General features: G+C 38.1%; 1 protein-coding gene across 1 annotated transcript in view; it reads left to right on the top strand.

Moving 5' to 3' along the window:
- Positions 1-26,464, top strand: part of GPM6A (glycoprotein M6A) — a 500,686-nt gene that overhangs the window by 339,703 nt on the left and 134,519 nt on the right. The window contains exon 3 of the mRNA XM_053703846.1: positions 3,917-4,073. Within this exon, the coding sequence (XP_053559821.1) occupies positions 3,917-4,073 (157 nt within the window). The remainder of the gene's footprint in view (positions 1-3,916; positions 4,074-26,464) is intronic.

Here is a 26,464-nt window from a genome sequence, read left to right as displayed (position 1 = left end):
ATTGACTGAAATTATTGACAAGCTTAGAACACTTAAGCTAGCTAACTCATTTGTTTCTGATGCCATTGTTCATTTGACTAAACTAACGGCTAAGAATTCCGGATTCGCCATCCAAGCGCGTAGAGCGCTATGGCTTAAATCCTGGTCAGCTGACGCGACTTCGAAATCTAAATTACTCAACATTCCTTTCAAGGGGCAGACCTTATTTGGGCCTGGTTTAAAGAAAATTATTGCTGACATTACTGGAGGTAAGGGCACACCCTTCCTCAGGACAGGGCCAAAGCAAAGGCCAAACAGTCTAATTTTTGTGCCTTTTCGAAATTTCAAGGCAGGTGCAGCATCAACTTCCTCTGCTTCAAAACAAGAGGGAACTTTTGCTCAATCTAAGCAGGCCTGGAAACCTAACCAGTCCTGGAACAAAGGCAAGCAGGCCAGAAAGCCTGCTGCTGCCTCTAAGACAGCATGAAGGAACGGCCTCCTATCCGGCGATGGATCTAGTAGGGGGTAGACTTTCTCTCTTCGCACAGGCGTGGGCAAGAGATGTTCAGGATCCCTGGGCGTTGGAGATCATATCTCAGGGATATCTTCTGGACTTCAAAGCTTCTCCTCCACAAGGGAGATTTCATCTTTCAAGGCTATCTGCAAATCAGATAAAGAAAGAGGCATTCCTACGCTGTGTGCAAGACCTCCTAGTTATGGGAGTGATCCATACAGTTCCGCGGACGGAACAAGGACAGGGTTTTTATTCAAATCTGTTTGTGGTTCCCAAAAAAGAGGGAACCTTCAGACCAATTTTGGATCTGAAGATCTTAAACAAATTCCTCAGAGTTCCATCATTCAAAATGGAAACTATTCGGACCATCCTACCCATGATCCAAGAAGGTCAGTACATGACCACAGTGGACTTAAAGGATGCCTACCTTCACATACCGATTCACAAAGATCATCATCGGTTTCTAAGGTTTGCCTTTCTAGACAGACATTACCAATTTGTAGCTCTTCCCTTCGGGTTGGCTACAGCCCCGAGAATCTTTACAAAGGTTCTGGGCTCACTTCTGGCGGTTCTAAGACCGCGAGGCATAGCGGTGGCTCCGTATCTAGACGACATCCTGATACAGGCATCAAGCTTTCAAGTTGCCAAGTCTCATACAGAGATAGTTCTGGCATTTCTGAGGTCGCACGGGTGGAAAGTGAACGAGGAAAAGAGTTCTCTATTCCCACTCACAAGAGTCTCCTTCTTAGGGACTCTTATAGATTCTGTAGAAATGAAAATTTACCTGACGGAGTCCAGGTTATCAAAACTTCTAAATGCTTGCCGTGTTCTTCACTCCATTCCGCGCCCTTCGGTAGCTCAGTGTATGGAGGTAATCGGCTTAATGGTAGCGGCAATGGACATAGTGCCATTTGCGCGCCTTCATCTCAGACTGCTGCAATTATGCATGCTGAGTCAGTGGAATGGGGCTTACACAGATTTGTCCCCTCTGCTAAATCTGGATCAAGAGACCAGAGATTCTCTTCTCTGGTGGTTGTCTCGGGTACACCTGTCCAAGGGTATGACCCTTCGCAGGCCAGATTGGACAATTGTAACAACAGATGCCAGCCTTCTAGGTTGGGGTGCAGTCTGGAATTCCCTGAAGGCACAGGGATCGTGGACTCAGGGGGATGAATCTCCTTCCAATAAATATTCTAGAGTTAAGAGCGATATTCAATGCTCTTCTAGCTTGGCCTCAGTTAGCAACACTGAGGTTCATCAGATTTCAGTCGGACAACATCACGACTGTGGCTTACATCAACCATCAAGGGGTAACCAGGAGTTCCCTAGCGATGTTAGAAGTCTCAAAAATAATTCGCTGGGCAGAGTACCACTCTTGCCACCTGTCAGCAATCCATATCCCAGGCGTGGAGAACTGGGAGGCGGATTTTCTAAGTCATCAGACTTTCCATCCGGGGGAGTGGGAACTCCATCTGGAGGTGTTTGCTCAGTTGATTCATCGTTGGGGCAAACCAGAGTTGGATCTCATGGCGTCTCGCCAGAACGCCAAGCTTCCTTGTTACGGATCCAGGTCCAGGGACCCAGAAGCGACGCTGATAGATGCTCTAGCAGCGCCTTGGTTCTTCAACCTGGCTTATGTGTTTCCACCGTTTCCTCTGCTCCCTCGACTGATTGCCAAAATTAAACATGAGAGAGCATCAGTGATTCTGATAGCACCTGCGTGGCCACGCAGGACTTGGTATGCAGACCTAGTGGACATGTCATCCTTTCCACCATGGACTCTGCCTCTAAGACAGGACCTTCTGATACAAGGTCCTTTCAATCATCCAAATCTAATTTCTCTGAGACTGAATGCATGGAGATTGAACGCTTGATTCTATCAAAGCGTGGCTTCTCCGAGTCAGTCATTGATACTTTAATACAGGCACGAAAGCCTGTTACCAGGAAAATCTACCACAAGATATGGAGTAAATATCTTTATTGGTGTGAATCCAAGAATTACTCATGGAGTAAGGTTAGGATTCCTAGAATATTGTCTTTTCTCCAGGAGGGCTTGGACAAAGGATTATCAGCTAGTTCCTTAATGGGACAGATTTCTGCTCTGTCTATTCTTTTGCACAAGTGTCTGGCAGAGGTTCCAGACATCCAGGCATTTTGCCAGGCTTTGGTTAGAATTAAGCCTGTGTTTAAACCTGTTGCTCCCCCGTGGAGCTTAAACTTGGTTCTTAAGGTTCTTCAAGGAGTTCCGTTTGAACCCCTTCATTCCATTGATATTAAACTTTTATCTTGGAAAGTTCTGTTTTTGATAGCTATTTCCTCGGCTCGGAGAGTCTCTGAGCTATCTGCCTTACAATGTGATTCTCCTTATCTGATTTTTCATGCAGATAAGGTATTTCTGCGTACCAAACCTGGGTTTTTACCTAAGGTGGTTTCTAACAAGAATATCAATCAAGAGATTGTTGTTCCATCGTTGTGCCCTAATCCTTCTTCAAAGAAGGAACGTCTTTTACATAATCTGGACGTAGTCCGTGCCTTGAAGTTTTACTTACAAGCTACTAAGGATTTTCGTCAAACATCTTCCCTGTTTGTTTATTACTCTGGACAGAGGAGAGGTCAAAAAGCTTCGGCAACCTCTCTTTCCTTTTGGCTTCGGATATGCCTAGCCTATGAGACTGCTGGACAGCAGCCCCCTGAAAGGATTACAGCTCATTCTACTAGAGCTGTGGCTTCCACCTGGGCCTTCAAAAATGATGCCTCTGTTGAACAGATTTGCAAGGCTGCGACTTGGTCTTCGCTTCACACTTTTTCAAAATTTTACAAATTAGATACTTTTGCTTCTTCGGAGGCTGTGTTTGGGAGAAAGGTTCTTCAGGCAGTGGTTCCTTCCGCTTAATCCTGCCTTGTCCCTCCCATCATCCGTATACTTTAGCTTTGGTATTGGTATCCCACAAGTAATGGATGATCCGTGGACTGGATACACTTAACAAGAGAAAACATAGTTTATGCTTACCTGATAAATTTATTTCTCTTGTAGTGTATCCAGTCCACGGCCCGCCCTGTCCTTTTAAGGCAGGTCTAAATTTTAATTAAACTACAGTCACCACTGCACCCTATGGTTTCTCCTTTCTCTGTTTGTTTTCGGTCGAATGACTGGATATGACAGTCAGGGGAGGAGCTATATAGCAGCTCTGCTGTGGCTGATCCTCTTGCAACTTCCTGTTGGGAAGGAGAATATCCCACAAGTAATGGATGATCCGTGGACTGGATACACTACAAGAGAAATAAATTTATCAGGTAAGCATAAATTATGTTTTTTTTTAGAATGACCTGTTCTGTATTTAATGATTTAATTACTATATTTTGATATCAGATCTGTGTGTGAAGATCATAAGAGGATAATTATCTCCTGATTTCCCCCCCCAGGATTGATATCTTTAAATATGTCATCTACGGGATTGCTGCTGCCTTTTTCGTTTATGGCATTTTGCTGATGGTTGAAGGATTCTTCACAACCGGTGCTATCAAGGATCTATATGGAGACTTCAAAATCACTACCTGTGGTAGATGTGTTAGCGCATGGGTATGTGTATTACTATTGTAAAATGTACTGCTTTGCTCTGTTGTTGTCTATGAAATCTATATAATGCAATTCAATTGTGCATATCTCTCTCTCTTTTCTCTCTCTCATCTCTCTCTCTCTCTCTTCTCTCTCTATCTCTCTCTCTCTCTCTTCTCTCTCTCTGTTTGTATATATATATATATATATATATATATATATATATATATATATATATATATATATTTGTCAGGATACCTGGTTTTATTATAGTCATAGAGGGAATGCTTGTATAGAATGTAATTTCTGGTTGCAAGAATGATGTGTAGACTTTTCGCTACATGAGACAAAAAGACCAAGTAAGAATGGTTGTTCTTTGACAAGACTACATCAATTTCATATGGAAACTCATTTGGAGATGCCTCTTTGTCTTTTTGATTGAGCAACAGACAATAAAATGTCAGAAGAAAATTATTTCTCAGAGAGAACATTGTCTATCACATGTGATTCAAATTAAAATCACTTTAGAGATCTGTTCAACTAGATATTGATAAAGTAACGTTTCCCAATAACACATTCTCCAAAAGGCTATTATAATAAGGAAATTAACCCCTGAGGATTAAATACAGTATATTAACAGAAAAAATATATTTTAAAAAAAAATACCCAGTGGCACTATTTACTATTTTTTTGTACTTTTTTCCTTTGAGATACCATTGGTTAAATCTATCAGGGGCCAGCAGGACGAGCTTCGCTATCACGCACCTGCCCTGCGGCCTTGCTGCTTGTGCAATACTGCTCCCTGCTCATGTGAACCTGAAACACTGGGGCTCCGAAGCTGCACTCTTCACTTCATAAGCCCAGTGTCCCTGACAACAGCAACCGTTTTAGTGCATTGTTTTTAAAAAAATATTTGAACACATTTAAAGTAAAGCCAAAATTTAAACTTCAATGCATTTTAAATTAAACTTTAACAAAAAAATAAAATATTTCATGATTTAGAGCATACTATTTGAAATAACTTTGTCATTTACTTATATTATTACTTTTGCTTTATTCTCTTGGTATCCTTTGTTGAAGGAGCAGCAATGGACGACTGTGAGCTAGCTGAACGCATCGGGTGAGCCAATGAGAAGCTGCATATATGTACAGCTACCAATCGGCAGCCAGCTCCCAGTAGTGCATTGCTGGTCCTCAGCATATCTAGGTATGTTTTTCAGCAAAGAGAAAAAAGCTAATTATATAATAGAAGTAAGTTAGAGAGTAGTTTAAAATGGCATGCTTTATCTGAATCAAAAAAGTTTAATTTTTAATTTATGGTCCCTTTACAGAGTAATAGTAGATGTAATCAGCAATGGGCATGTGTCTTTCTGGCAGCAATGTTTCCAACAATGTCTATAGCAATTGCTGAAAAACACTGATACCATAGACTGCTAAAGACACATGCACACTTCTGAACTCTTATAAGTAATATTTGTGAGTGTTTAATGAGACTTTAGCATGCTGATATAAACATATGTCTACTATACATGAATACTATTCCTTTTTATTTTTGCCTTGTCACATTTTGTGACTAGGGTTCATTTAATAAATCTCTATTTGTACTACTATTATGTCAATAAACATGAGTGACCACTCATTATTATTACTTTTTTTCTACCTGAGTAAATTCAGTTACCCACAAGCCTCATTAGGCTAGGAGGCAAGGGGACTCTGTGACATTATGAAAGGTCTTTCTCAAAGGAATAACTAAGAAAGTTGATGAATCCCTGAGGTGTGAGGTGCTTCCTATTTCAATAAATGGTCTAGCTGGAAGGCACTATCTCACTTGACCAAAAATGTGTTTCAGCTAAAGGCATTTGGCAAGTCTACTGAAACTACTATATCTCATAAACGGTGTGCTCTGTGCTGCTTAACAAACTGTCACTTGTAGTTTGCTGTGTTTTTAATAGCTTAGCAAAATGGTATCTTATTTCAGTACATTTTGCATTAAATTAACATGCGCCCAGATACTAGTTTACATCCATCATTCAACCAACTCACTGCTGATGCTCTGCAAAACAAAATGTATGCTTACCTGATAAATTTCTTTCTCTCCAGATATGGTGAGTCCATGACGTCATCAATTACTAGTGGGAATATCTCTCCTGGCCAGCAGGAGGCCGCAAAGAGCACCACAGGAAAGCTGTTAAATATCACTCCCCTTCCCATAAACCCCAGTCATTCGACTGAAGGGAAATGGAAAAAGGAATAACACAAAGGTGTAGAGGTGCCTGAGGTTTAATAAAAAATAACTGTCTTAATATAAGGGTGAGGTCGTGGACTCACCATATCCGGAAATAAAGAAATTTATCAGGTAAGCATAAATTTTGTTTTCTTTCCTAAGATATGGTGAGTCTACGATGTCATCAATTACTAGTGGGAACCAATACCCAAGCTAGAGGACACAGATTACTAGGGAGGTAGAACAAGAAAGGCAGACCTAAACAGAAGGTACCACCACTTGAAGAACCTTTCTCCCAAAAGTAGCCTCAGCTGAAGCAAAAGTATCAAATTTGGAAAATTTGGAAAAAGTATGCAGAGATGACCAAGTTGCAGCCTTGCAAATCTGTTCCACTGAAGCTTCATTTTTAAAAACCCAAGAAGATGAGACAGCCCTAGTAGAATGAGCTATAACTCTCTCAGGAGGCTGCTGTCCAGCAGTCGCATAAGCAAAATGAATAATTTTTTTCTCAACCAAAAGGAAAGAGAAATAGCAGTTGCCTTCTGACCCTTACGCTTTCCCGAGAAACAAACAAAAAGGGCAGAAAACTGGTGAAAATCCTTTGTCGCCTGTAAATAGAATTTTAAAGCACGCACTACATCAAAGTTATGAAACGGACGCTCCTTATGAGAAGAAGGATTAGGGCAGAGAGAAGGAACAACAATTTCCTGATTAAATAAAACCAGAAATGAGAGGGGGCACTCTTTAACAAAAACAAAACAGTGGACTGAAGCCCATACAACAAACAAGCGGCAATAAAGATTCAACAGTTAGGTATACAGCATTACAATATCATATATAATGCAATCAGATACAAAATTGATGATAATAATAGTAGAGTAATAAAAAGTCCCAAAAAGGAGGGGTAGTGCTATGCACTGTCCACAAACGTGTGTGGTATCCAAACAGAAGGCACAGGATGGATGGCTGCTCTCCTCCTCTCAGATCAATCCAGATCAGACACTAGAAATAAACACAAAACAGAGGGGCGCCTCATGTCTAGATCAAAAATGCCACCAGCAAAAAAACATCCATAGATGCCAAATGGGTACTCACATGTAGCAATAGCACCCTTATGTGCTGGTAGTTGCAGGCTGATAACTTAGGGTGTATCAGCTTACCCTTGTCCTGGCTTCAGACTGGAAAACAGGATGCGAGTTCCAAGACCAGTAGGCCCCAGGATGCAGCTCCAACAGATAATAAGGTGCTTGCACTTAGCTTTTTTAAAAAATTGTTTTTTGAAAAATAACCTTAAAAAAAATCAAGCAATAAGTGGAAGGGGCATAGACAAATAGCCCCCTGTATGCAACGCTTTTCTCAGCTTCTAAAAAAATTGCCGTTTCATCAGGCATAAATCACCTTAAAACACCCTGAACTATTTAAAATAAACTAAAACCAATCACTTAAGATCCCACCCCTTTTGGGGCGTGGCTAAAACACCTGTGTTACTAATGAGTTCATACATCATGAAATATGTCATATCATATTCACTAAAAACAAAACATCAATATTGATGTGACCATAGGGTAATATTTCTGTTTATATATAATGACCCCTGTATATGGAAACAGTATAGTTATAATAGGTATATATGTCTCAGATCTCTGAGTAAATCACATATAAACACCTATGTATTTTATAAATCAGTACCTCATAATACAGGTACAGGTAGGTATCAATCTCTGGCAGAAAACTCTACATATAATAGGCATCAACCCTTTTTAGAAAAACAACCCACCAATGCAAATACAGAGGTATTTTGTGAGCCACAGTGTCAGAGAGAGGAGAGACCATCTAACTCTCACAATAATCATTTTTTAGGGGACAGACCATTGGGCCCCACTGTGGAACAGAAACAGGCCTCCCCCATCCAACAACAAAAAAGTCCTTCCAAAACGAGGAAGAAGAGGGAGAGGGAAAACCCTAAAAAAAACAAATTTATTGAAATTGAGGGAAGGAATTTGTAATCTTTTCACACATAAACTTTCAGACGATGAGGTTAGAATTTTAGGTAGGGGTCTCTCTTACTGTCCCCCCAATAAACCAGAGATATTTAATTTGTATGTGGATTTAAACGCATTCACTAGAAAATTGGCCCTACAAAGATATTTTGTTGCTAAACAGCTTAAAAAACAAAAATTGGAAGGGTCACCAATATTAACTAATTCAATGGACCCCAGAAATCCTGAACAAACTATTTTTGTATACCCAAGTGATATCTCCAATGAACTGTTTGAAAAAATAGTTCACACACCTTTAGCACCTTCCTCTTCCTTCAATCCCCCTAAAGAGGAGTGTTCATATGTAGACTTATTTCACCAACTAGTGTTGGATGATTTCAAGAAAACTTTAGTTCACAGTAAAAATAAACACAAACGCAATAAATTATGGCCAAATGAACAAAGAGCATTAGAAAACCTCATGAGTGATCAAGGCTTAGTGATACACCAAGCCGATAAAGGTGGCGGAATAGTCTTGCAAAATTATGAAGACTATGTACAAGAAGCTAACCACATTCTTTTAGATTGTGAGTACTATACAAAACTCAAATGTGACACAACTGTTGTTTTTGGACAATCCCTGAAAAAAATGATACAAGAAGGTATTTTGAATAGGAAAGAAAAAATGTACCTACTCCCGGACCACCCCAATGTGCCGTTCTACTATCACCTTCCTAAGGTGCATAAAGATTGCACAAAACCCCCGGGGAGACCTAATATTGCAGGCATTAAAGGGACAGTATACTGTAAAATACTTTTTTCCCTTAATGTGTTTACAATTGCTTTTTTTACCAACTGCAGAGTAAAAAATGTATGAAAATTAGCTTTTTAAGGTTTATTTCTGTATATTAAAGCTCTGATTTTGTGTTTTGAAGCCACAGCCTAATAAAATAGGTTGAGCTTGTAGGTATAATCAGATCTCATTACTGTATCACATTGTGCACATATACCTGCTTCTTTATCTTATATCTGTCCTTAAAACAATCACCAATACTTTGAGAGAACAATGGAAAATCAACATTTTATTACCTTATCTCTGCTTTATCACACTGGGAGTGTAATTTCTTCTGCTGGCTGTGTTTACAAAGCTTATCTATAGCTGGTACGCGCGGCCACAAACTTTCAGAATAGGTGGGGATACCACATGCTAAATTAACCATTTCAAATGCCAATATAAGGGTAAATGAGCTACTTGTAAACAATTTAATACACTCCAGCAGGTAAAGTGGATCATTGGGAACAAATTAAAGGGGAGAAAATTTTTGAGTAAACTGTCCCTTTAATAGCCTAACAGATTATCTGTCTGAATACATTGATTTCTTCTTGCAGAAGTATGTACTTAATTTATCTTCATATATAAAGGATAGAACTGATCTGTTGAACAAACTCTCTATGTTTAAGAGAAAGAAAGAATATCTTTGGGTAACCTGTGATGTTGGTGCATTGTATTCCAACATAGAACATAAGCTGGTACTAAAAGCGGTGAATACATTCCTAGAGAATGACATATACCCTCCCAACCATACAGCAAGACTTCATTTTACAACTTATATCATTCATTTTATCACACAATTATTTTCAGTTTTTAGATGATTTTTATTTGCAAATCAAGGGAACGGCCATGGGTACCAGGTTCGCCCCCAGTTTCGCCAATTTGTTTATGGGCATTTTTTAAGAGAAATATATCTATAACTCTAACTGGAGGGAAAACCTGGTATTCTATGTCCGTTATATAGATGATTTGTTGTTCATTTGGGAGGGTTCACAAAGCACTGCTGTCAAATTTGTAGATAGCCTTAATAATAACACAATGGATCTGTTTTTCACGCACAATATACAACCTGACCTAATAGAATACCTGGATGTACATTTGGAGTGGGTCTCTAATGGTTTTTTTTTATCTTCCACCTATTTTAAGAGTGTGGATAGCAATATTTTTTTTTACACTTTGGTAGTAACCACCTCAATAGTTGGAATCAAATATACCCTATAGTCAATTTAGACAAATCCGTAGAAACTGTGGTACCATCGAGTTATATGATAAGCAATCCCTGATCCTTCTAAATCGATTTAGAGAAAAAGGTTACCCATGTAGTCTAATTCAACACAGCTATAATAAGGCTAGAAATGTGGACCGATCACTGATCTTGGCACCTTGGCATAGTTTTGAAAGATCGCTATTTAAAAGGGACTTTGGATAATAATCTGAGATTAGTATTTAGATGTGCACCAACACTGAAACAAAAACTAGCCCCTAGGAAAGTTGTGGTCTCAAAAAAGAATATTCATAATGCACAACCAAAAAATTCAATGACACGTCGGGGAAAAGTTGGAACATTTAGGTGTAACAAACACAGATGCCTCATGTGCAAACATGTCGCCCATGGCAGCAAAAACATTAAATGTAATACCACAGTGGAAATCATTGACATTAAATCACATCTTAGTTGTAGCACCGAATACGTCATCTATGTGTTAACTTGCTAATGTGGTTCGGAGTATTTGGGCCACACCTGTAGAAAAGTGTGTACCAGATGGAGTGAACACTTACGCAATTTAAAGAAATGTTCCTTAAAACATAGTGTCTCCAGACATAGCACTATTCAGCATAACAACAAGCATAACACATTTCGGATCACTCCTCTAGAAAGTATTCCTTGCTCTACCTGTTATAATAGATATACTCATTTGCGCCAGAGGGAAACATTTTGGATATACCGCTTCCAGACTTTGTACCCCTCTGGCCTAAATGAAGTTTTGGATTTGGCTGCATTATGGTGTACATATATCCTTTAAAGATTAATGGACAAATATAAGTTTTTTTCTCATCCTGTAGGATGCTTTGTATCATGATTTGCTATAGAGCGACTACTTTTGTTATTTTATTTTTTGTTTCTAGTCGCTTTTAAGTTTTGTATATATATCACATCATGACACTAGGATTTATACATTTTTATACCTTGATATATATATATATATATATATATATATATATATTTTTTAATATTTTTATTGTGGTTTAGTTCAAGGCATACAAACAATGAATGTCATTTCGGCTCTAGATACATAATAAATGCAAAAAACAATAGTAAGTCCATAGTTAACAGCTGAACTGAAATAAAAGCAGTACACAGACATGACATGAAAAGAAAGAACAATGGTTGTCAAACATTCCTATATGCCTTCAAAATAAATAGATAAGGCCTCTCTTAGACCTTCATCACAGTATGAACAACAATACTTTAGTAGGTACATCTGAGGTAAAAGAGACCACTCTTGGGTCTCCTAGAAAGAACCATTTGTTTTGTTTTTTGTGTAAGGCATACAAACATTGAACGTCATTTCGGCTCTAGATACATACTACATGCAAGAAACAATAGTAAGTCCAAAGCTAACAGCTGAACTGAAATAAAAGCAATACACGGACATGACATGAAAAAAGAAAAACATTGTTTGCCAAACATTTCTATATACCTACAAAATAAAAGGAGAAGGCCTCTCATGGACCTTTCAACTCCGTATGGGCATCAATACTTTAGTAGGTATGTCTGAGATAGAGGAGACCACTCTTGGGTCCCCTAGGAAAACCACTTTTTTGTATTTTATATAAATGAAATTGTGTAACCAGGGTAACATAATGTATACACATTAGAGCATTGAAACAAGAGAGTTAGATAGTTGTAGAAAGAAACTAGCGGTATTTCAATATAATTTTTAGGTAGGGGGAAAGATAAAAATTGTCTTTCCAATAAAATGAATTTACCATAAAAGTCTAGGATATAAGGACCTGAGTGGAGTCTGACCCTAGATGACCTTCCAACATCAAAGAAGTTACATAAAGTTAGAGGTAGAAACACGTCTTATGGTGTACAGGGTTATGTTCGTGAGGTATTAATTAAAGATAAATCATAAAGGACATGCGCCTATATATTACAGGCTATGAATTTTCAGGGCAAATGCTTTGGCCAGTTAAATTATATGAAATGTGTTGATATTTATTAACAGGGGTATCTGGTAGAGAAAGAATGAAGATATATTCTACACTGTATTCATAACCTATTATGGAACTAATAAACATAAATCCAAATATAAGACAACTGCTTGCTTCGTGCCATATATGGGAACTCACCGTCTCGGCCGCAGACCGCGAGACCCAGGTCATACTAAAGGGAGACAAAGGGCAGTCACTCTTAGATACAACTCAGGAAGTCACAAGAAAAAAATAATATTGGTAAAATTGTGGCTTCAAGTTGGAAAAGAGTAAAGATATATGACCTGTAACTAAATTTTTTTATTTTTTTTTAAAAGAGGGTTCAGTTTTTGTGACTAGCTGCATTTACACAAGATATCCTTGGTTAGCTACTCTGTCCCTGTCATCAAATCTCAATCTGTCAGGTGCTGCAAAAATACATGTATAGAGTTTATCCAGTTTAAGTACATGTCTTTATTTAACCTGCAGAAAATATATGAAGTAAACATACAGTTTCTAGTGCTAATGCTAGTAAGTAATTGTAAAATGAATATCTTCAGTTTGCAACTCTGCTTACTTTAGGAAATCTCAAACTGATAGGTGCAAAGCCACTATAGTGATTGTAAACAGCAAAATGTTCCTCTAAGATGTTGGTGATCTGCTCAAGTAAAATAGCGTCCTCCATCTGGTATGCTTAACAAAGTGATCCCCGCTCTAGATGGTCAGGATCTGTACTCTCAAAGTACTTCTTAACGACAGAGGCCCGAATGTGCTCCGCCGGGGGGGTTAGTTAGGATGCCTCAACCTCAGAAAGTCTCCAGTAAATTGTAGCTGTCTTTGCTCGGAGTAATAGTTAGTTTTAATTAAAGGGCTCCTTCATATGAACCTTTTGAACTCTGTTTGACCAAGCGATGATGAATATAAGAGTTGATTTTAGTCAGATTAGTGTAGGAGCCTTTAGCAGCTAGCAATTAAGCAGCCTGTCATGGCCGCCGCCCGGAAGTTCCCCTACCTTGATATATTTTGACATCTTGTTATAGATGAGTAGATATATCTGTCTAATATTTGCAAAAGGGGGTCCGTATATATGTGTGTACATACAGTATATTTATAGGAGAATTCGGACACATATACTTGATTTGATGCTTTAAACGTGAACCTGTCCCTGGCACCAGCATATAATGTGACTTCAGTGTATCCTGCCACATAGTGTTATCTATCTCTCTTGTTCTCAATTATTGTTTATATTATGCTATTTTTTTTACCTAGCAACTGGTTACAAATAGGGCTCAATTTAATTCATTGGCCGAGCCGACTAATGTGACGATGGGTCTGATGTTAACCAATCACAGATCACTAATGATGTCACACACAGGGAACAAAAAAACAAAACTCATTATCACTTAGTAACTATCTACACACATGCCTTTAATTAAGGCATTGGTGAAGCCGAGTCACATGTTGATGCCTGAAAATATGAACTAATTACAAGGCAGTAATGTTGTTATACACAGGGAGAACTTCCTATTGAGCTAAAAAGAAAATGTAGACAAACAATTAGGTTCACCTACAAAATCATCAAAGGTATTTGATGACCTTTAAAATGTATTGTGGTCTATATACAACACATTTGATTGCATCACATTTACAAGCAACTTGTGCTTTATTTATATGCTGGAGCTGGGTCCTGAATATTGTTACAGAAAAAACATGGGTAAACACATTTGTTATTCAGACACAAATTTAATTAATTCAGAAACTTAATTTTTTACACATATACATGGGGGTTATTGTGCACATACAAATGATCATATATGTTTCTTTTTGATATGCCTATTTGTCAACTGTGATATGATGTATATGTATATTATGATGTACTGATTTATAAAATACACAGGTGAATTTACTCAGATAGAGATCTGAGACATACCTGCTATACTTATACTGTTTTCATATACAGGGGTCATTATATATAAACAGAAATATTATCCTATGACCATATATGTGTATTATGAGGTATTGATTTATAAAATACATAGGTGTTTATATCTGATTTACTCAGACAGAGATCTGAGACATATACCTTTTATAACTATACTGTTTCCCTATACAGGGGTCATTTTATACAAACAGAAATATTACCCTATGATCACATCAATATCTGTTTAACATGTTTTGTTTTTAGTGAATATGACATATTTAATGATGTATGAACTCATTAGGAACACAGGTGTTTTAGCCATGCCCCAAAAGGGGTGGGATCTAATGTGGTTAGTTTTAGTTTATTTTAAATAGTTCAGGATGTTGTAAGGTGCTTTATGCCTGATGAAACAGCAATTTTTTTAGAAGCTGAGAAACGCGTTGCATACAGGGGGCTATATGTCTATGCCCCCTCCACTTATTGCTTGATGTTTTTAATGTAAAATTTAAATAAACCCTTTTTAACAAAAACTTAGTGCAAGCACCTTATTATCTGTTGGAACTGCATCCTGGGGCCTACTGTTCTTGGAACTCGCATCCTGTTTTCCAGTCTGAAGCCAGGACAAGGGTTAGCTGATACACCCTGAGTTATCAGCCTGCAACTACCAGCACATAAGGGTGCTATTGCTACATGTTAGTACCCATTTGGCACCTAGTATGTAAGACCACCTTATCCGCATGAAAGATAAGGAAGGAGAATCATACTGCAAAGCCGAGAGTTCAGAAACTCTCCTCGCAGAAGGAATAGCAACAAGAAACAAAACCTTCCAAGATAACAATTTAATATATATGGAATGCATTCGCTCAAACAGAGCCTGCTGCAAAACCTTAAGAATGAGGTTAAGACTCCAAGGAGGAGTAACTAACTTAAACACAGGCCTCATTCTGACCAAAGCATGACAAAAATATTGGAACATCTGGCACAACCGCCAAACATATATGCAACAGAATAGATAAAGCAGAAATGAGATTTGAATGGAAGAAAGAACCCTGCGTTAGAAGATCCTTCCTCAGAGGCAGCCTCCAAGGAGACAGAGACAACATGTTTACGAGGTCTGCATACCAGTTCCTGTGCAGCCATGCAAGAGCTATTAAATGTACCGACACACTCTCCTGTTTGATACGAGCAATGACTCGTGAAAGGAGAGCAAACGGAGAAAACAGATAAACTAGACCGAACCCCCAAGGCACCGCCAGAGCATCTATCAGAGCTGCCTGCGGATCTCTTGACCTTGAACTGCACCTTGAAAGCTTGGCGTTCTGCCGAGATGCTGTCAAATCCAACTCCGGTACCCCCCATTTGAGGATTAACCTGGAAAACACCTTTGGATGGAGAGCCCACTCCCTTGGATGAAATGTCTTTCTGCTCAGAAAATCCGCTTCCCAATTGTCCACTCCTGGAATATGGATGGCAGATAGACAACAATTGTGAGCTTCCGCCCACTGAATAATCTGTGCCACCTCCTTCATGGCTAAGGAACTCCGAGTTCATCCCTGGGGGTTGATGTAAGCCACTGAGGTGATATTGTCCGACTGAAATCTGATAAATCGGGCTGAAGCCAACTGAGGCCAAGTTATCAGAGAATTGTAAATCGCTCTCAACTCCAAGATGTTTATGGGGAGAGTAGACTCCTCCTGAGTCCATAATTCCTGCACCCTTAACAAGTCCCAGACTGCTCTCCAGCCTAGCAGGCTGGCATCTGTGGTCACAATCACCCAAGAAGGTCTCCGGAAGCATGTGCCCTGAGACAGATGTTCCTTAGAAACCACCATGGAAGAGAGTCTCTCGTTGACACATCTAGATCTATCATTGCTTGAGCATGCATAATTGCAGAGCTCTCAAATGGAATCAAGCAAAGAGAATGATGTCCATGAAAGCGACCATCAAACCAATCACCTCCATACATTGGGCTACTGATGGACGAACAGTAGACTGAAGAGAGGGGCAAGCAGAAAGAATTTTAGATTTCCTGATCTCCGTCAGAAAAATGTTCATAGATAGGAAATCTATTATAGTCCCTAAGAACACCACCCTTGTAGTTGGAACAAGGGAACTCTTTCCCAGATTCACTTTCCATCCGTGGGAACATAGAAAAGACAACAAGATCTCTGTATGAGAGTCTGCTTGTTGAAAAGATGGCGCCTGAACCAAAATGTCATCTAAGTAAGGCACCACTGCAATTCCCTGAGACCTGATGACTGCCAAGAGAGCCCCCAGAACCTTTGAAAAAATTCTGGAAGCTTTAGCAAGGCCAAACGGAAGAGCCACAAACGGAAAATATTTGTCTAGAAAAGCGAATCTCAGAAATTTGTGTTGATCCCTGTGAATAGGGACATGAAGATATGCGTCCTTCAGGTCTATGTTTGTCATTAACTGACCTTCTTGGACCAAAGGAAGAATGGACCGAATGGTCTCCACTTTGAAAGACAGCACCCTGATAAACTTGTTGAGACACTTTAGATCTAAAATGGGACGAAAAGTTCCTTCTCTTTTGGGAACCACAAACAGAATCCTAGACCCTGTTCCTTTACTGGAACTGGAACGATCATTCCCAAAAAGAAAAGATCCTGAATGCAGTTCAAGAATGCCTCTCTTTTTACCTGATCTGCAGACAACCTTGAGAGGTGAAACCTGCCCCTGGGAGTGAGAAAATTGAATTCTATCTTGTAACCCTAAGAAACAATGCCCACAGCCCAAGGATCTGGGACATCTCATAACCACTCCTGACAAACCAGAGAAAGTCTGCCCCCCACTTGATCTGACTCCGGACTGATGTAGATTCAGCTGGGGGTTTCTTAGATTGCTTACTCTTGTTCCAGGACTGACTGGTTCTCCAAGAGGACTTAGATTGCTCCTATTTGGAAACGGAAAAGGAAGGTTTTTGACCTTTGAAATTACGAAAGGAACGAAAATTATTGATGTCCTTTTAAATCTAATATTCTTGTCTTGCGGTAGAAAAGATCCTTTTCCACCTGTAATATCAGATATAATTTCTGCCAAAAGCTTAGACTTCGAGGAAACATCAGCTGACCAAGATTTAAGCCACAAAGCCCTGCGAGCCAAGACGGATAAACCAGACATCTTGTTAGCATCAGAAATAAAAGAATTGGCTACTTTAAGAGCCTTAATTCTATCCTGAATTTCCTCTAACAAAGTTTCCTCTAAAATAGATTCAGACAAGGCATTGCACCAATGCACATACATCTTCTTTAAATATACCTCCAGCTTATCCAGATGCACATACATCTTCTTTAAATATACCTCCAGCTTATCCATTGGATCTTTAAAAGAACAATTATCCTCTATAGAAATTGTAGTTCTCTTAGACAGAGAAGAGAAATAGCCCCTTCTACTTTAGGCGCCGTGCGCCAAGAATCTTTAATGGATTCAGCAACAGGAAACATCTTATTAAAAACTGAAGACGGGGAGAAAGGAATCCCTGGTTTTTCCCATTCCTGCGCAATAATCTCATTAAAACGATCTGGAATAGGAAACACTTCCACAGAGGAAGATACTTTATAAAATCTATTAAGCTTACTAGATTTCTTATAATTAACCACAGCAGGAGAGTCAGAATCATCCCAAGAAGCCAATACCTCCTTTAATAAAACATGAAGGTGTTCAAGCTTAAACCTAAAGCTTACTTCTTCCACCTCAGACAAAAGATTAACGTTGTCAGAATCAGAGATTTCACTCTCAGAAGGAACTGAGGTAACGTCCTCCCCAGAGTTATGAGGAAGAGTGACCTGTATAGTAGCTGCTGAAACAGACACCTTACTATCTATTAAGTGTTTAGTTTTCCTCTTGCATTTTCCTAAAACAGGAAAAGCAGATACAACTGCAGATACCGTGGAACATATCTGTGCTGCGAAAACTCTTCAGGCAAATATACCCCACCAGGAGGTTGAGAGGAACCGCAGGGCACTGCATGTGACGCCATAGAGGCTTAGGAAGTTTGAGGAGAAGGCTGCGGCATTGCCTGAACAGCATCATCCTGAGAGACATAAGGCTCATAGGGCAATAATGTTTCTTTACATTGTAGCATTCTAGCTAAACAAGTAGTACAAAATTAACATAATAAACATTTATTAAAAACAATATCATCATTATCCATGTCCATAGCTTAGAAAAATCAGCTCCAGAAAAAAAGGAAAAAATAAATCAGAATAAAGGGCAACTGTCACTTTAAGAGAGACCAAAAAAATAAAAAAAACGTTATAAAAAAACCCCTAAAACTTGAGAACCTCTACCGCAACTCCAGGGGACTTGAAGAGGACACAGAGATCGACACACAACTGCACATACACTGAGACAGACTGCAGAAACAAAACAGAGACACCGACCCATTCTGTATAACGGAAACACAAGGAGCACATTCGGAAAAGCGCAGAGAAAAAAAAATCCAATCCGAAAAAAGACATAGCAACAACCGTTACTAACATCAACAAAATAAAACATTTGCCGAAAATAAAAATTTTGTAGCACCCGGTCCAAAAAGAACACAGTGTAATCCCCAAACCTGCATACTGCCTAACAAATCCCATTTAAAGGATTACTAAATTAAATAAAGAAAACTGCAGAATATAAATAATGAATCTTCTAAAGTGCAAAGTCTCCTATACCTAGAAGACAAAAAAGCACTTACCTGTAGTCTAGCTGTCCGGCAGGAAGACAGCTCACAAGGCGTGAAAGGACACAAACTCCTTACAGAGACCTGTGCAAAAAGAAAGAACAGAGTAACCAACTCTGGCTTTCTATACTTAGGGCAGCAATATGTTAGGAAACAAAGTAAGCACCACCTTACAACTTCCTAGCTGCTTAAAAGCCACCACTACTATGCAGCAGAGATTGACGTGGACTACAGCTATACCCCAGTCCTTGCTTGCAGGGAAAACTATCCCATAAAAGGATTTTATTTCTTCAGACATCAAACTTCACCTCCTCCATTAACAGAGGCAAAGAGAATGACTAGGGATTATGGGAAGGGGACTGATATTTAACAGCTTTGCTGTGGTGCTCTTTGCCGCCTCCTGCGGGCCAGGAGAGATATTCCATCTAGTAATTGATGACGTTGTGGACTCACCATATCTTAGGAAAGAAATGATAAAGCAAACACCAGAGACAGTATGAACTGTCAATGGATGATTTTCAATGATGATGTATTATGAATACCAACAAAAGCCCCCTTAACTGTAACATATAAATATTGGTATTTTAAATATTGGTATTTAAATAAGACATAATTAAAGTTGTTGAGGTCCTCTGATCCCCTCAGAAACCCTGAATCTAATTGGGGATAAATTTCAGTATTTATCCTAAGTTGATGTCAACATTATCCAAACAAAAGGCAACCTCTGCATCTATAATCTATTACAATTACTAAATACATGTTTTTTCAATAGCATCTAAGCATCTTTCTTAGACATCACCTAACCTACCCATGACTCAAGACACTGTAATATCCACTGAAAAACTCCTCAACCAAAGACCGATTAAAGCATTTAAAATCCTTCCCCAATCCTAAACCAGTTATTTTCTTCAGTATACACAAGAGAGGAACCAATAGGAGATACTTTGAAACAAACTAGGACATACAAGCCAATACCATTAACTGGGTAATCTCTAGAGGATATCTGGAAAAAAGTAGATAATATTAAAGTAAATAAAACTCCAGGCCCAGATGTAATACACCCAAAGGTTTTATGGGAAATTAGCACTGTTATAGCCAAACCTCTACTCTTAATTTTTCAAGACTCATCCTCCGGCATAGTACCCCAGGACTGGCTTAAAGCTGATGTGGTGCCACTTTTTAAAAAGGGAAGGAGAGTTGGTATTACGAGTGGAGAGCAAATATCACATAAGCAATTTTGTGCTCCGCTCGTAATCTAGGCCTAAATGTACAAAATTAAAGGACTGGGAATAGCTGAAAATGTTAGCTCATGTATAAATAACTGGATAAAAGACAGGGAGCAACGAGTAGTAGTAGTAAACGGATCATTCTCAGATTTGACAAAGGTAATCAGTTGAGTACTTGGCCCTGTTTTATTATTATTAAAAAATGTTTTTTAACCCTTTTGTGACAGGGCTAAAGTGCCTACATCGGAACAACTGTTCCGATGTAGACAAATTGAAACCACGCGATCGTGCACACGATCACAAGATTTCAATTATTGGATCGCGTCTGGGGGGCGTCCCTACAACCCTAGGAATGCCCTCCAGACTGCGATCAAATCTTGGAAGCACAGAATGCTTCAGGACAGCTGTTAGCTATGACGTTCTATTCCATCATAATGGCTTTAAAGTCCAGTGTAATTATGACGGAATAGAACGGCATAACATCATTAAAAGGTTAATGACTTGGAGAAAGGAATAAATAGCAACATCTCTATTTTTGCAGATGATAAAAAGTTGTGTAAGGTGATTAAGTCAGGGCAGGATGAAATTGCTTTACAAGGGGATCTACAAAAATTTAGTTGAATGGGCAGGTAAATGGAAAATGAGATTTAATACTAGAAAATGCAAGGTTCTACATTTTTCTTGACAAGTACTGCAACTCCCAAACCAGTGATTGGCAGCTATGTGTGACTGCCACTTGTGATTGGCTGACTGTCAATTCCTGCTTGGGAGCTGAAATGGCGGCTGCTTTGGAGTTAAACATAAAGTATGCTTGTTACATCAAAATGTCCCGCTAAACAATTCCATATCTCACGGTAATACAATAACAAGAAGTGTTCAAGGATATAGCAATGCATATGTTCAAACCTTCATGTATCTATTTTCTGTAATATTTAAAACGATTTGTGAAATATATTATGTATTTTAAGCATTTTTAGAAATAATATTTTTATTGCAAATGCATTATACTTAATTTCATATTGCATGCAATATAGCAGCCCCCACTACAAATATATATGAACAGGCCATCTGTTACACTGTATTTTTATGGCAAGCAATGAAGCTTGAAAATAGCAGAGCTTTAGCCCTACTTTTTATGAAGATGTAATAATTAGATTGCTTGACTCTTATTCAGCACATTGTCATTTACATTATTTAGAATTGGACACAAATTTGCAATAAAAAAAAGTCTTGATTTAAATAACAACTTAATAGGGATATAGGGATTGTAAGACCTGCTGTGGTAAACTTAGCATTAGCCTTTTTATGCTCGAGTATTTTACTTATTATTTCTGTAAAACTGAATTGAAAGGTTTTATAACAGATATACTGTTAATCCCAAATTAATTTACTGGTTTTGGGTTGTGTGGTTTGAACTTTTCAAAATCCTATTAAGAAAAGCAATTTATGAGTAATAAAACACCCATATTTTCATGCATTTACTCATTATTAAAGTAAAAAAATCCATGCTTAAGAAGACATTTTAGCTACAAATTGTATTTTTTTCCCCTCTACGGTCCTTCGGTCATCCTATTCTTCTGGTATTGCCTAACCTGAGCTGTTTCTGCATCTCACTGGTCTGCAGAGGGAAGTTTCGCTTACACAAAACCCTTTCACACTTAGCCTTTCCTTTCATCTATGCAGCTCCTGAGTTTGGCCTTTGCTTTAAGTTGGTTTCTTTTCCTTGCTGTCTGCAAGATTTTCCCATATCCTTTGAGGCTGCATTCCCCTACCTCTATCTGTTTTTAAGATCAGGCAGCAGAGTATGGAGAGTAACAAGATCCACATCTAGCACAAGGGAGAGGCTGTAAGATCTTCATTGACTGTTGGTATTGTATAAAAATTAAGTTATTCTCCCAATTGGTCCCCTGTTGTTCTTTCGTTTACTCTCTAATCTTCTCTTAAACTCTAAATCCTGTTCCTACTTGTATTTCTCCTCCTACTCTTCATTACTCATTTCCTCTTGCCCCCTTCATTTTTTACCCTATCTTGTCCTTCAATTCTTATCTTTGGTAGACCTTTCACTTATTTCCCTGCTTCTTTGTTCATATCTCACACTTGCTCCTACTTTCATTTTCCTCCTTCTGCCCTCCCCTTACATTTTTTTTCTTCCGGTTTGGTACTGTAGGTCCTCCCTTACTTTCAACTTAAAGGGACATTAAAACCAAATTTTTTCTTTCATGATTCAGAAAGAGAATACTATTTTAAACTACTTTCCAATTCACTTCTATTATTTACTTTGCTTTCTTCTCTTGTTTTCCTTTGCTGAAAGGTTTATCTAGGCAAGTTGAGGAGCAGTAAATAACCTAGGTTCTTACTGCTGATTGGTGGCTGCATATATATACCTATTGTCATTGGCTCACCTATGTGGTCAGTTAGAAACCAGTAGTGCATTGCTGCTCCTTCAACAAATGATACCAAGAGAATGAAACTAATTAGATAATGGAATTAAATTAGAAAGTTGTTTAAAATTGTATATTCTACCTAAATCATCTAAGAAAATGTTTGGGTTTCATGACCCTTTAACATCTTTTCCCAGCTTCTACTTTCATTTGGGGAGAGTTGGTTAAATCATATCTGTGTGTTAATGGTGGAAAGGGAATCAAATCCCAGCTCTGTGTTTCACTGGCCGAAAGGACATAAACACTGTACCCCTTTTGTGTCTATCTTGCTGGAACTAGTGCTAAATTGTTCAGTTATAAGATATTTATACAAAGAAATATATATAATAATTGGGGCTGAAAAGTTGTTAGATGTCGGTGTGCTAGGGCAACACAAATCAACTCCATTGCATAAACCTTAAGTTGGGCCACAGATCAGCAACATACAAGCACATGTCGTTTTTGACAGCAGAACCATAGGCCGAACAAGTCTTCCCACAGTGTTTGTAGTTACCACCTCCTGTGGAAGTTTAGTCCATGAATCAACCACCCTTACTGTGAAGAAGTACTACCCCAAAGTACTTTTGAACCTATTTCCTTTCAACTAGAGATCATGACCCTTTGTTCTGGTTTTGCTCTGTTTTTGAAAAATGCTTTCAATCTGTGCTTTGTTAAAGGGACAGTCTAGTCAAAATTAAACTTTCATGAATAGATAACATTATACTCCAACCCGTGGAGTTATTTATGAGTCAGCACTGATTGGCTAAATGCAAGTCTGTCAAAAGAACTGAGATAAGGGGCAGTCAGCAGAGGCTTAAATATAAGCTAATCACAACGGTAAAAAGTGTATTAATATAACCGTGTTCGTTATGCAAAACTAAGGAATGGGTAATAAAGGGAATATCTATCTTTTTAAACAATAAACATTTTCAAGTAGACTGTTTAAGTCTGTTATTATACTTTAAGTTATAAATATTAAGATAATTAAAACTTCCTTTGCAAGTTTTATTTTTTAGACTGTGCACCATTTTAGTAGCCCTCCCTTAGTCAGATACAATTTTATTAATATACTTCTGTAGTAATGGCCATAAGAACTGTACACAATACTCAGAATAATGCCAAATCTGTGACCTGTGAAGTGGCATCATAACCTTATTTCTGCTGCAAATATTTTTACCTATACAAATAACTATTATACTGGACTTACTTGCTGCAATACTACATTGTTTACCAGCTGTCAGATCATCTGAAATAATCATTCTCAATTCATGGTCCTCATTCGTAACAGTGTCATTGAGTCTGTAATTACCTTTTTGATTTTCTTTCCTAAAAACATAACGTTGCACTTAGTACCCAGGCCTCAAAACCGACCCCTGAGGAATATTACTAGGAACTGCCCTCTCCCTGAATGCCCTCTATTTATTAACACTATGTCTTATCCTTAACTTTCCAAGTCATAATTCCTTTAAACAAGTTTCCATTCATTTCCTCTACTATTGAAGGCAAAGTGACAGGCCTGTTGTTTACCAGAGTCTTCACTAATGCTCGTTTTCTGATCCAGCAACCCGGTACCTCGCAGTCTATAGCTGGCAAATTAAAGTCCCCCACTACTATAAAGTATACTTTATGGTTATTTTAGTTATTTCTTCTATTAATAGTTGGTCCTGTCCATCCTGTAATGGAGGTCTATATTCAACCTCTTCTAAACACGTTTTCCCCCTGTTTCCACAGTCACCCAAATATTTTACACATTATCATTAGATCCTACTATTTATGTAACCTTTATATATTCTTTCCTTTCTGTACTTTTTAAATAACATGTAACCAGGTATGACTATGTCCCACTTATGAGAATCAGTGTATTGTGATTCTGTTATAGCTCTTAATTCCAAGCTTTCCCTAGTCATTATTGAAGTCATTTATTCCCTAAGTTGCGAGCATTTGTACACAATGCATTAAGATCATTTGAACTAAAATTTCTAGAACTGGGAACTTAAAGTAACATTTTTTGCATGCTTTGTGGGGCAGTTGGATTTATAAATGTTGCCCCTTTTCTAGTTTAAATTACTTCTATTAAATCATTTAAATTCCTCTCCCAGATATCATGTTCATTTACCAACCAAATATAAACAATCTCTCTTAAATAGCCTATTATCTTGTCAGCTGAGCTAAAATAGCCAATAAAACCAAAATTCTCTTTCCCTGAACCACATATCTAACCAAGTGTTACATTTTTATTAACTGTTGCATTTTTCCTACTTCCTGTCCCTATACAGGTAGTATATATATATCATTTTTTATTTTTATCACTGCGCCCAATACTTTTAATAAATAGTGCAGTGTGCACTCATTTTGCAGGTACTGTAAGTGGAGAGTTAAGTGTTGCGCTTGAGACTTTAACTAAACCATTATTGTTAAAAGTATTGCACAGAACTACACAAAGACCTCAACTATTAGAGCACCATCGCCTTTGCACACACTCAGCTTGGTGCACCACAGGATTAGTACCCAAACAATATTGGACATAAATGTTGCTGCACGCCTCCATAGAAGTCTATAATATGAGGGATTTAGAGCACCTGTGCTATCCACTTGTCAGATGTGCCATAGAATATAGCTTAAGCAATGAAAAATGGCTTTGGATTTAATATGAACACAAGAATAAAGCGCTATTGATTCTGCTTGAGCAATGTTAACACACAATAAAAAATATAAAAATATTTTTTTCGTTTTACTTGGAATCTAGCCCAGTGCTTCTTGCAGTTTGTTACCTCTTATTTTTATATGCCGTTCTGATGATGTGTTTTTAATGGATACATCTAATAAAACTTTTGTATTTTTTAAGCAACTCGTTACTTATTTTGACAAGCTCTGGATTACAGGTTGTGTAGAAGTCATTCTGGGTTCAGTTTACCAATGGCTGAGAGTGTCGGTCTGCACATCAAGCACTAATCACATTAGTTCCACCTACACTGTGAGTCTGTTTAGTCAAAACAGACTACATTTTTGTGTATTTGATGGAGTTACGCTTTCTGGCTCCCATTTCTTTTTGTTTACATTTCAAATTATTTATTTTACCAGTACCTACCAGTACCTATGGTGTGAAGTGGAGTAGCCAATCGTTTTGATGAACTTCATTGTGACAATTTCTACAAGACTAGTATTTCATTTCATTTCAGGTAGTTGTGCGCCCCCAAGAGTAATTTGTTTTTTGAAAGCACTTCCTTGTTGGACTTTATAATGCATATATTTATGTTACAGATGATTAACATAGTTATCCGCACTTTCTGGCATGTCAGTAGTTTCAACACCAGATATATTTGAAAAGAAGTACAACTTATATATGTCTTTGAACATACAGATATTTTGAGTTGTACTTCTTTTCCTACTATATATGGTATTTGAACTATCCCAGTGTGGAAGTTCTTGGTTGATGTGTTTTTTTTTTATTCTAGCTGAAGACCACCAACTTATACACTATTTAGTAGATATCAAGAATATAGAGGTTACTGCTCTTTAAAGGGACACTAAATAAATGATAGATAGAATGATGCATTTAAAGAACAGATTAGCCTGAGAATAACATGTAGATGTATTTTTTTTAAATTGCATTAGCTCTTTAAATATTGATAAAATAAGTGTAAAGTTTTAGTGTCTATAAAACAATGGGAGCTGCCATGTTGTAACTTAGGTTACCTTCTTTGCTGTGGCCAATTAGGGACAGTTATAAATAGCTCACTAGAGTGTGCAGCCAATGGCTGTGTGGAATATAACAGTGTTCTGCACTTCCATTGCTAACAGGAACAGCTCAAATGTTCATAGATATTCCCTCCCCATTCCTCTAAATGTTTGCAGCTCAATCTGACGCTAATTTATCTCTCTCCTTTAGCCTGATTTTTAAACATATCTACCCAAGCCTTGCAAG

Source organism: Bombina bombina, chromosome 2 (genome assembly GCF_027579735.1).
Source record: "Bombina bombina isolate aBomBom1 chromosome 2, aBomBom1.pri, whole genome shotgun sequence".
Lineage (NCBI taxonomy): Eukaryota > Metazoa > Chordata > Amphibia > Anura > Bombinatoridae > Bombina > Bombina bombina.
This window is presented reverse-complemented; position numbering and strand designations above follow the sequence as displayed.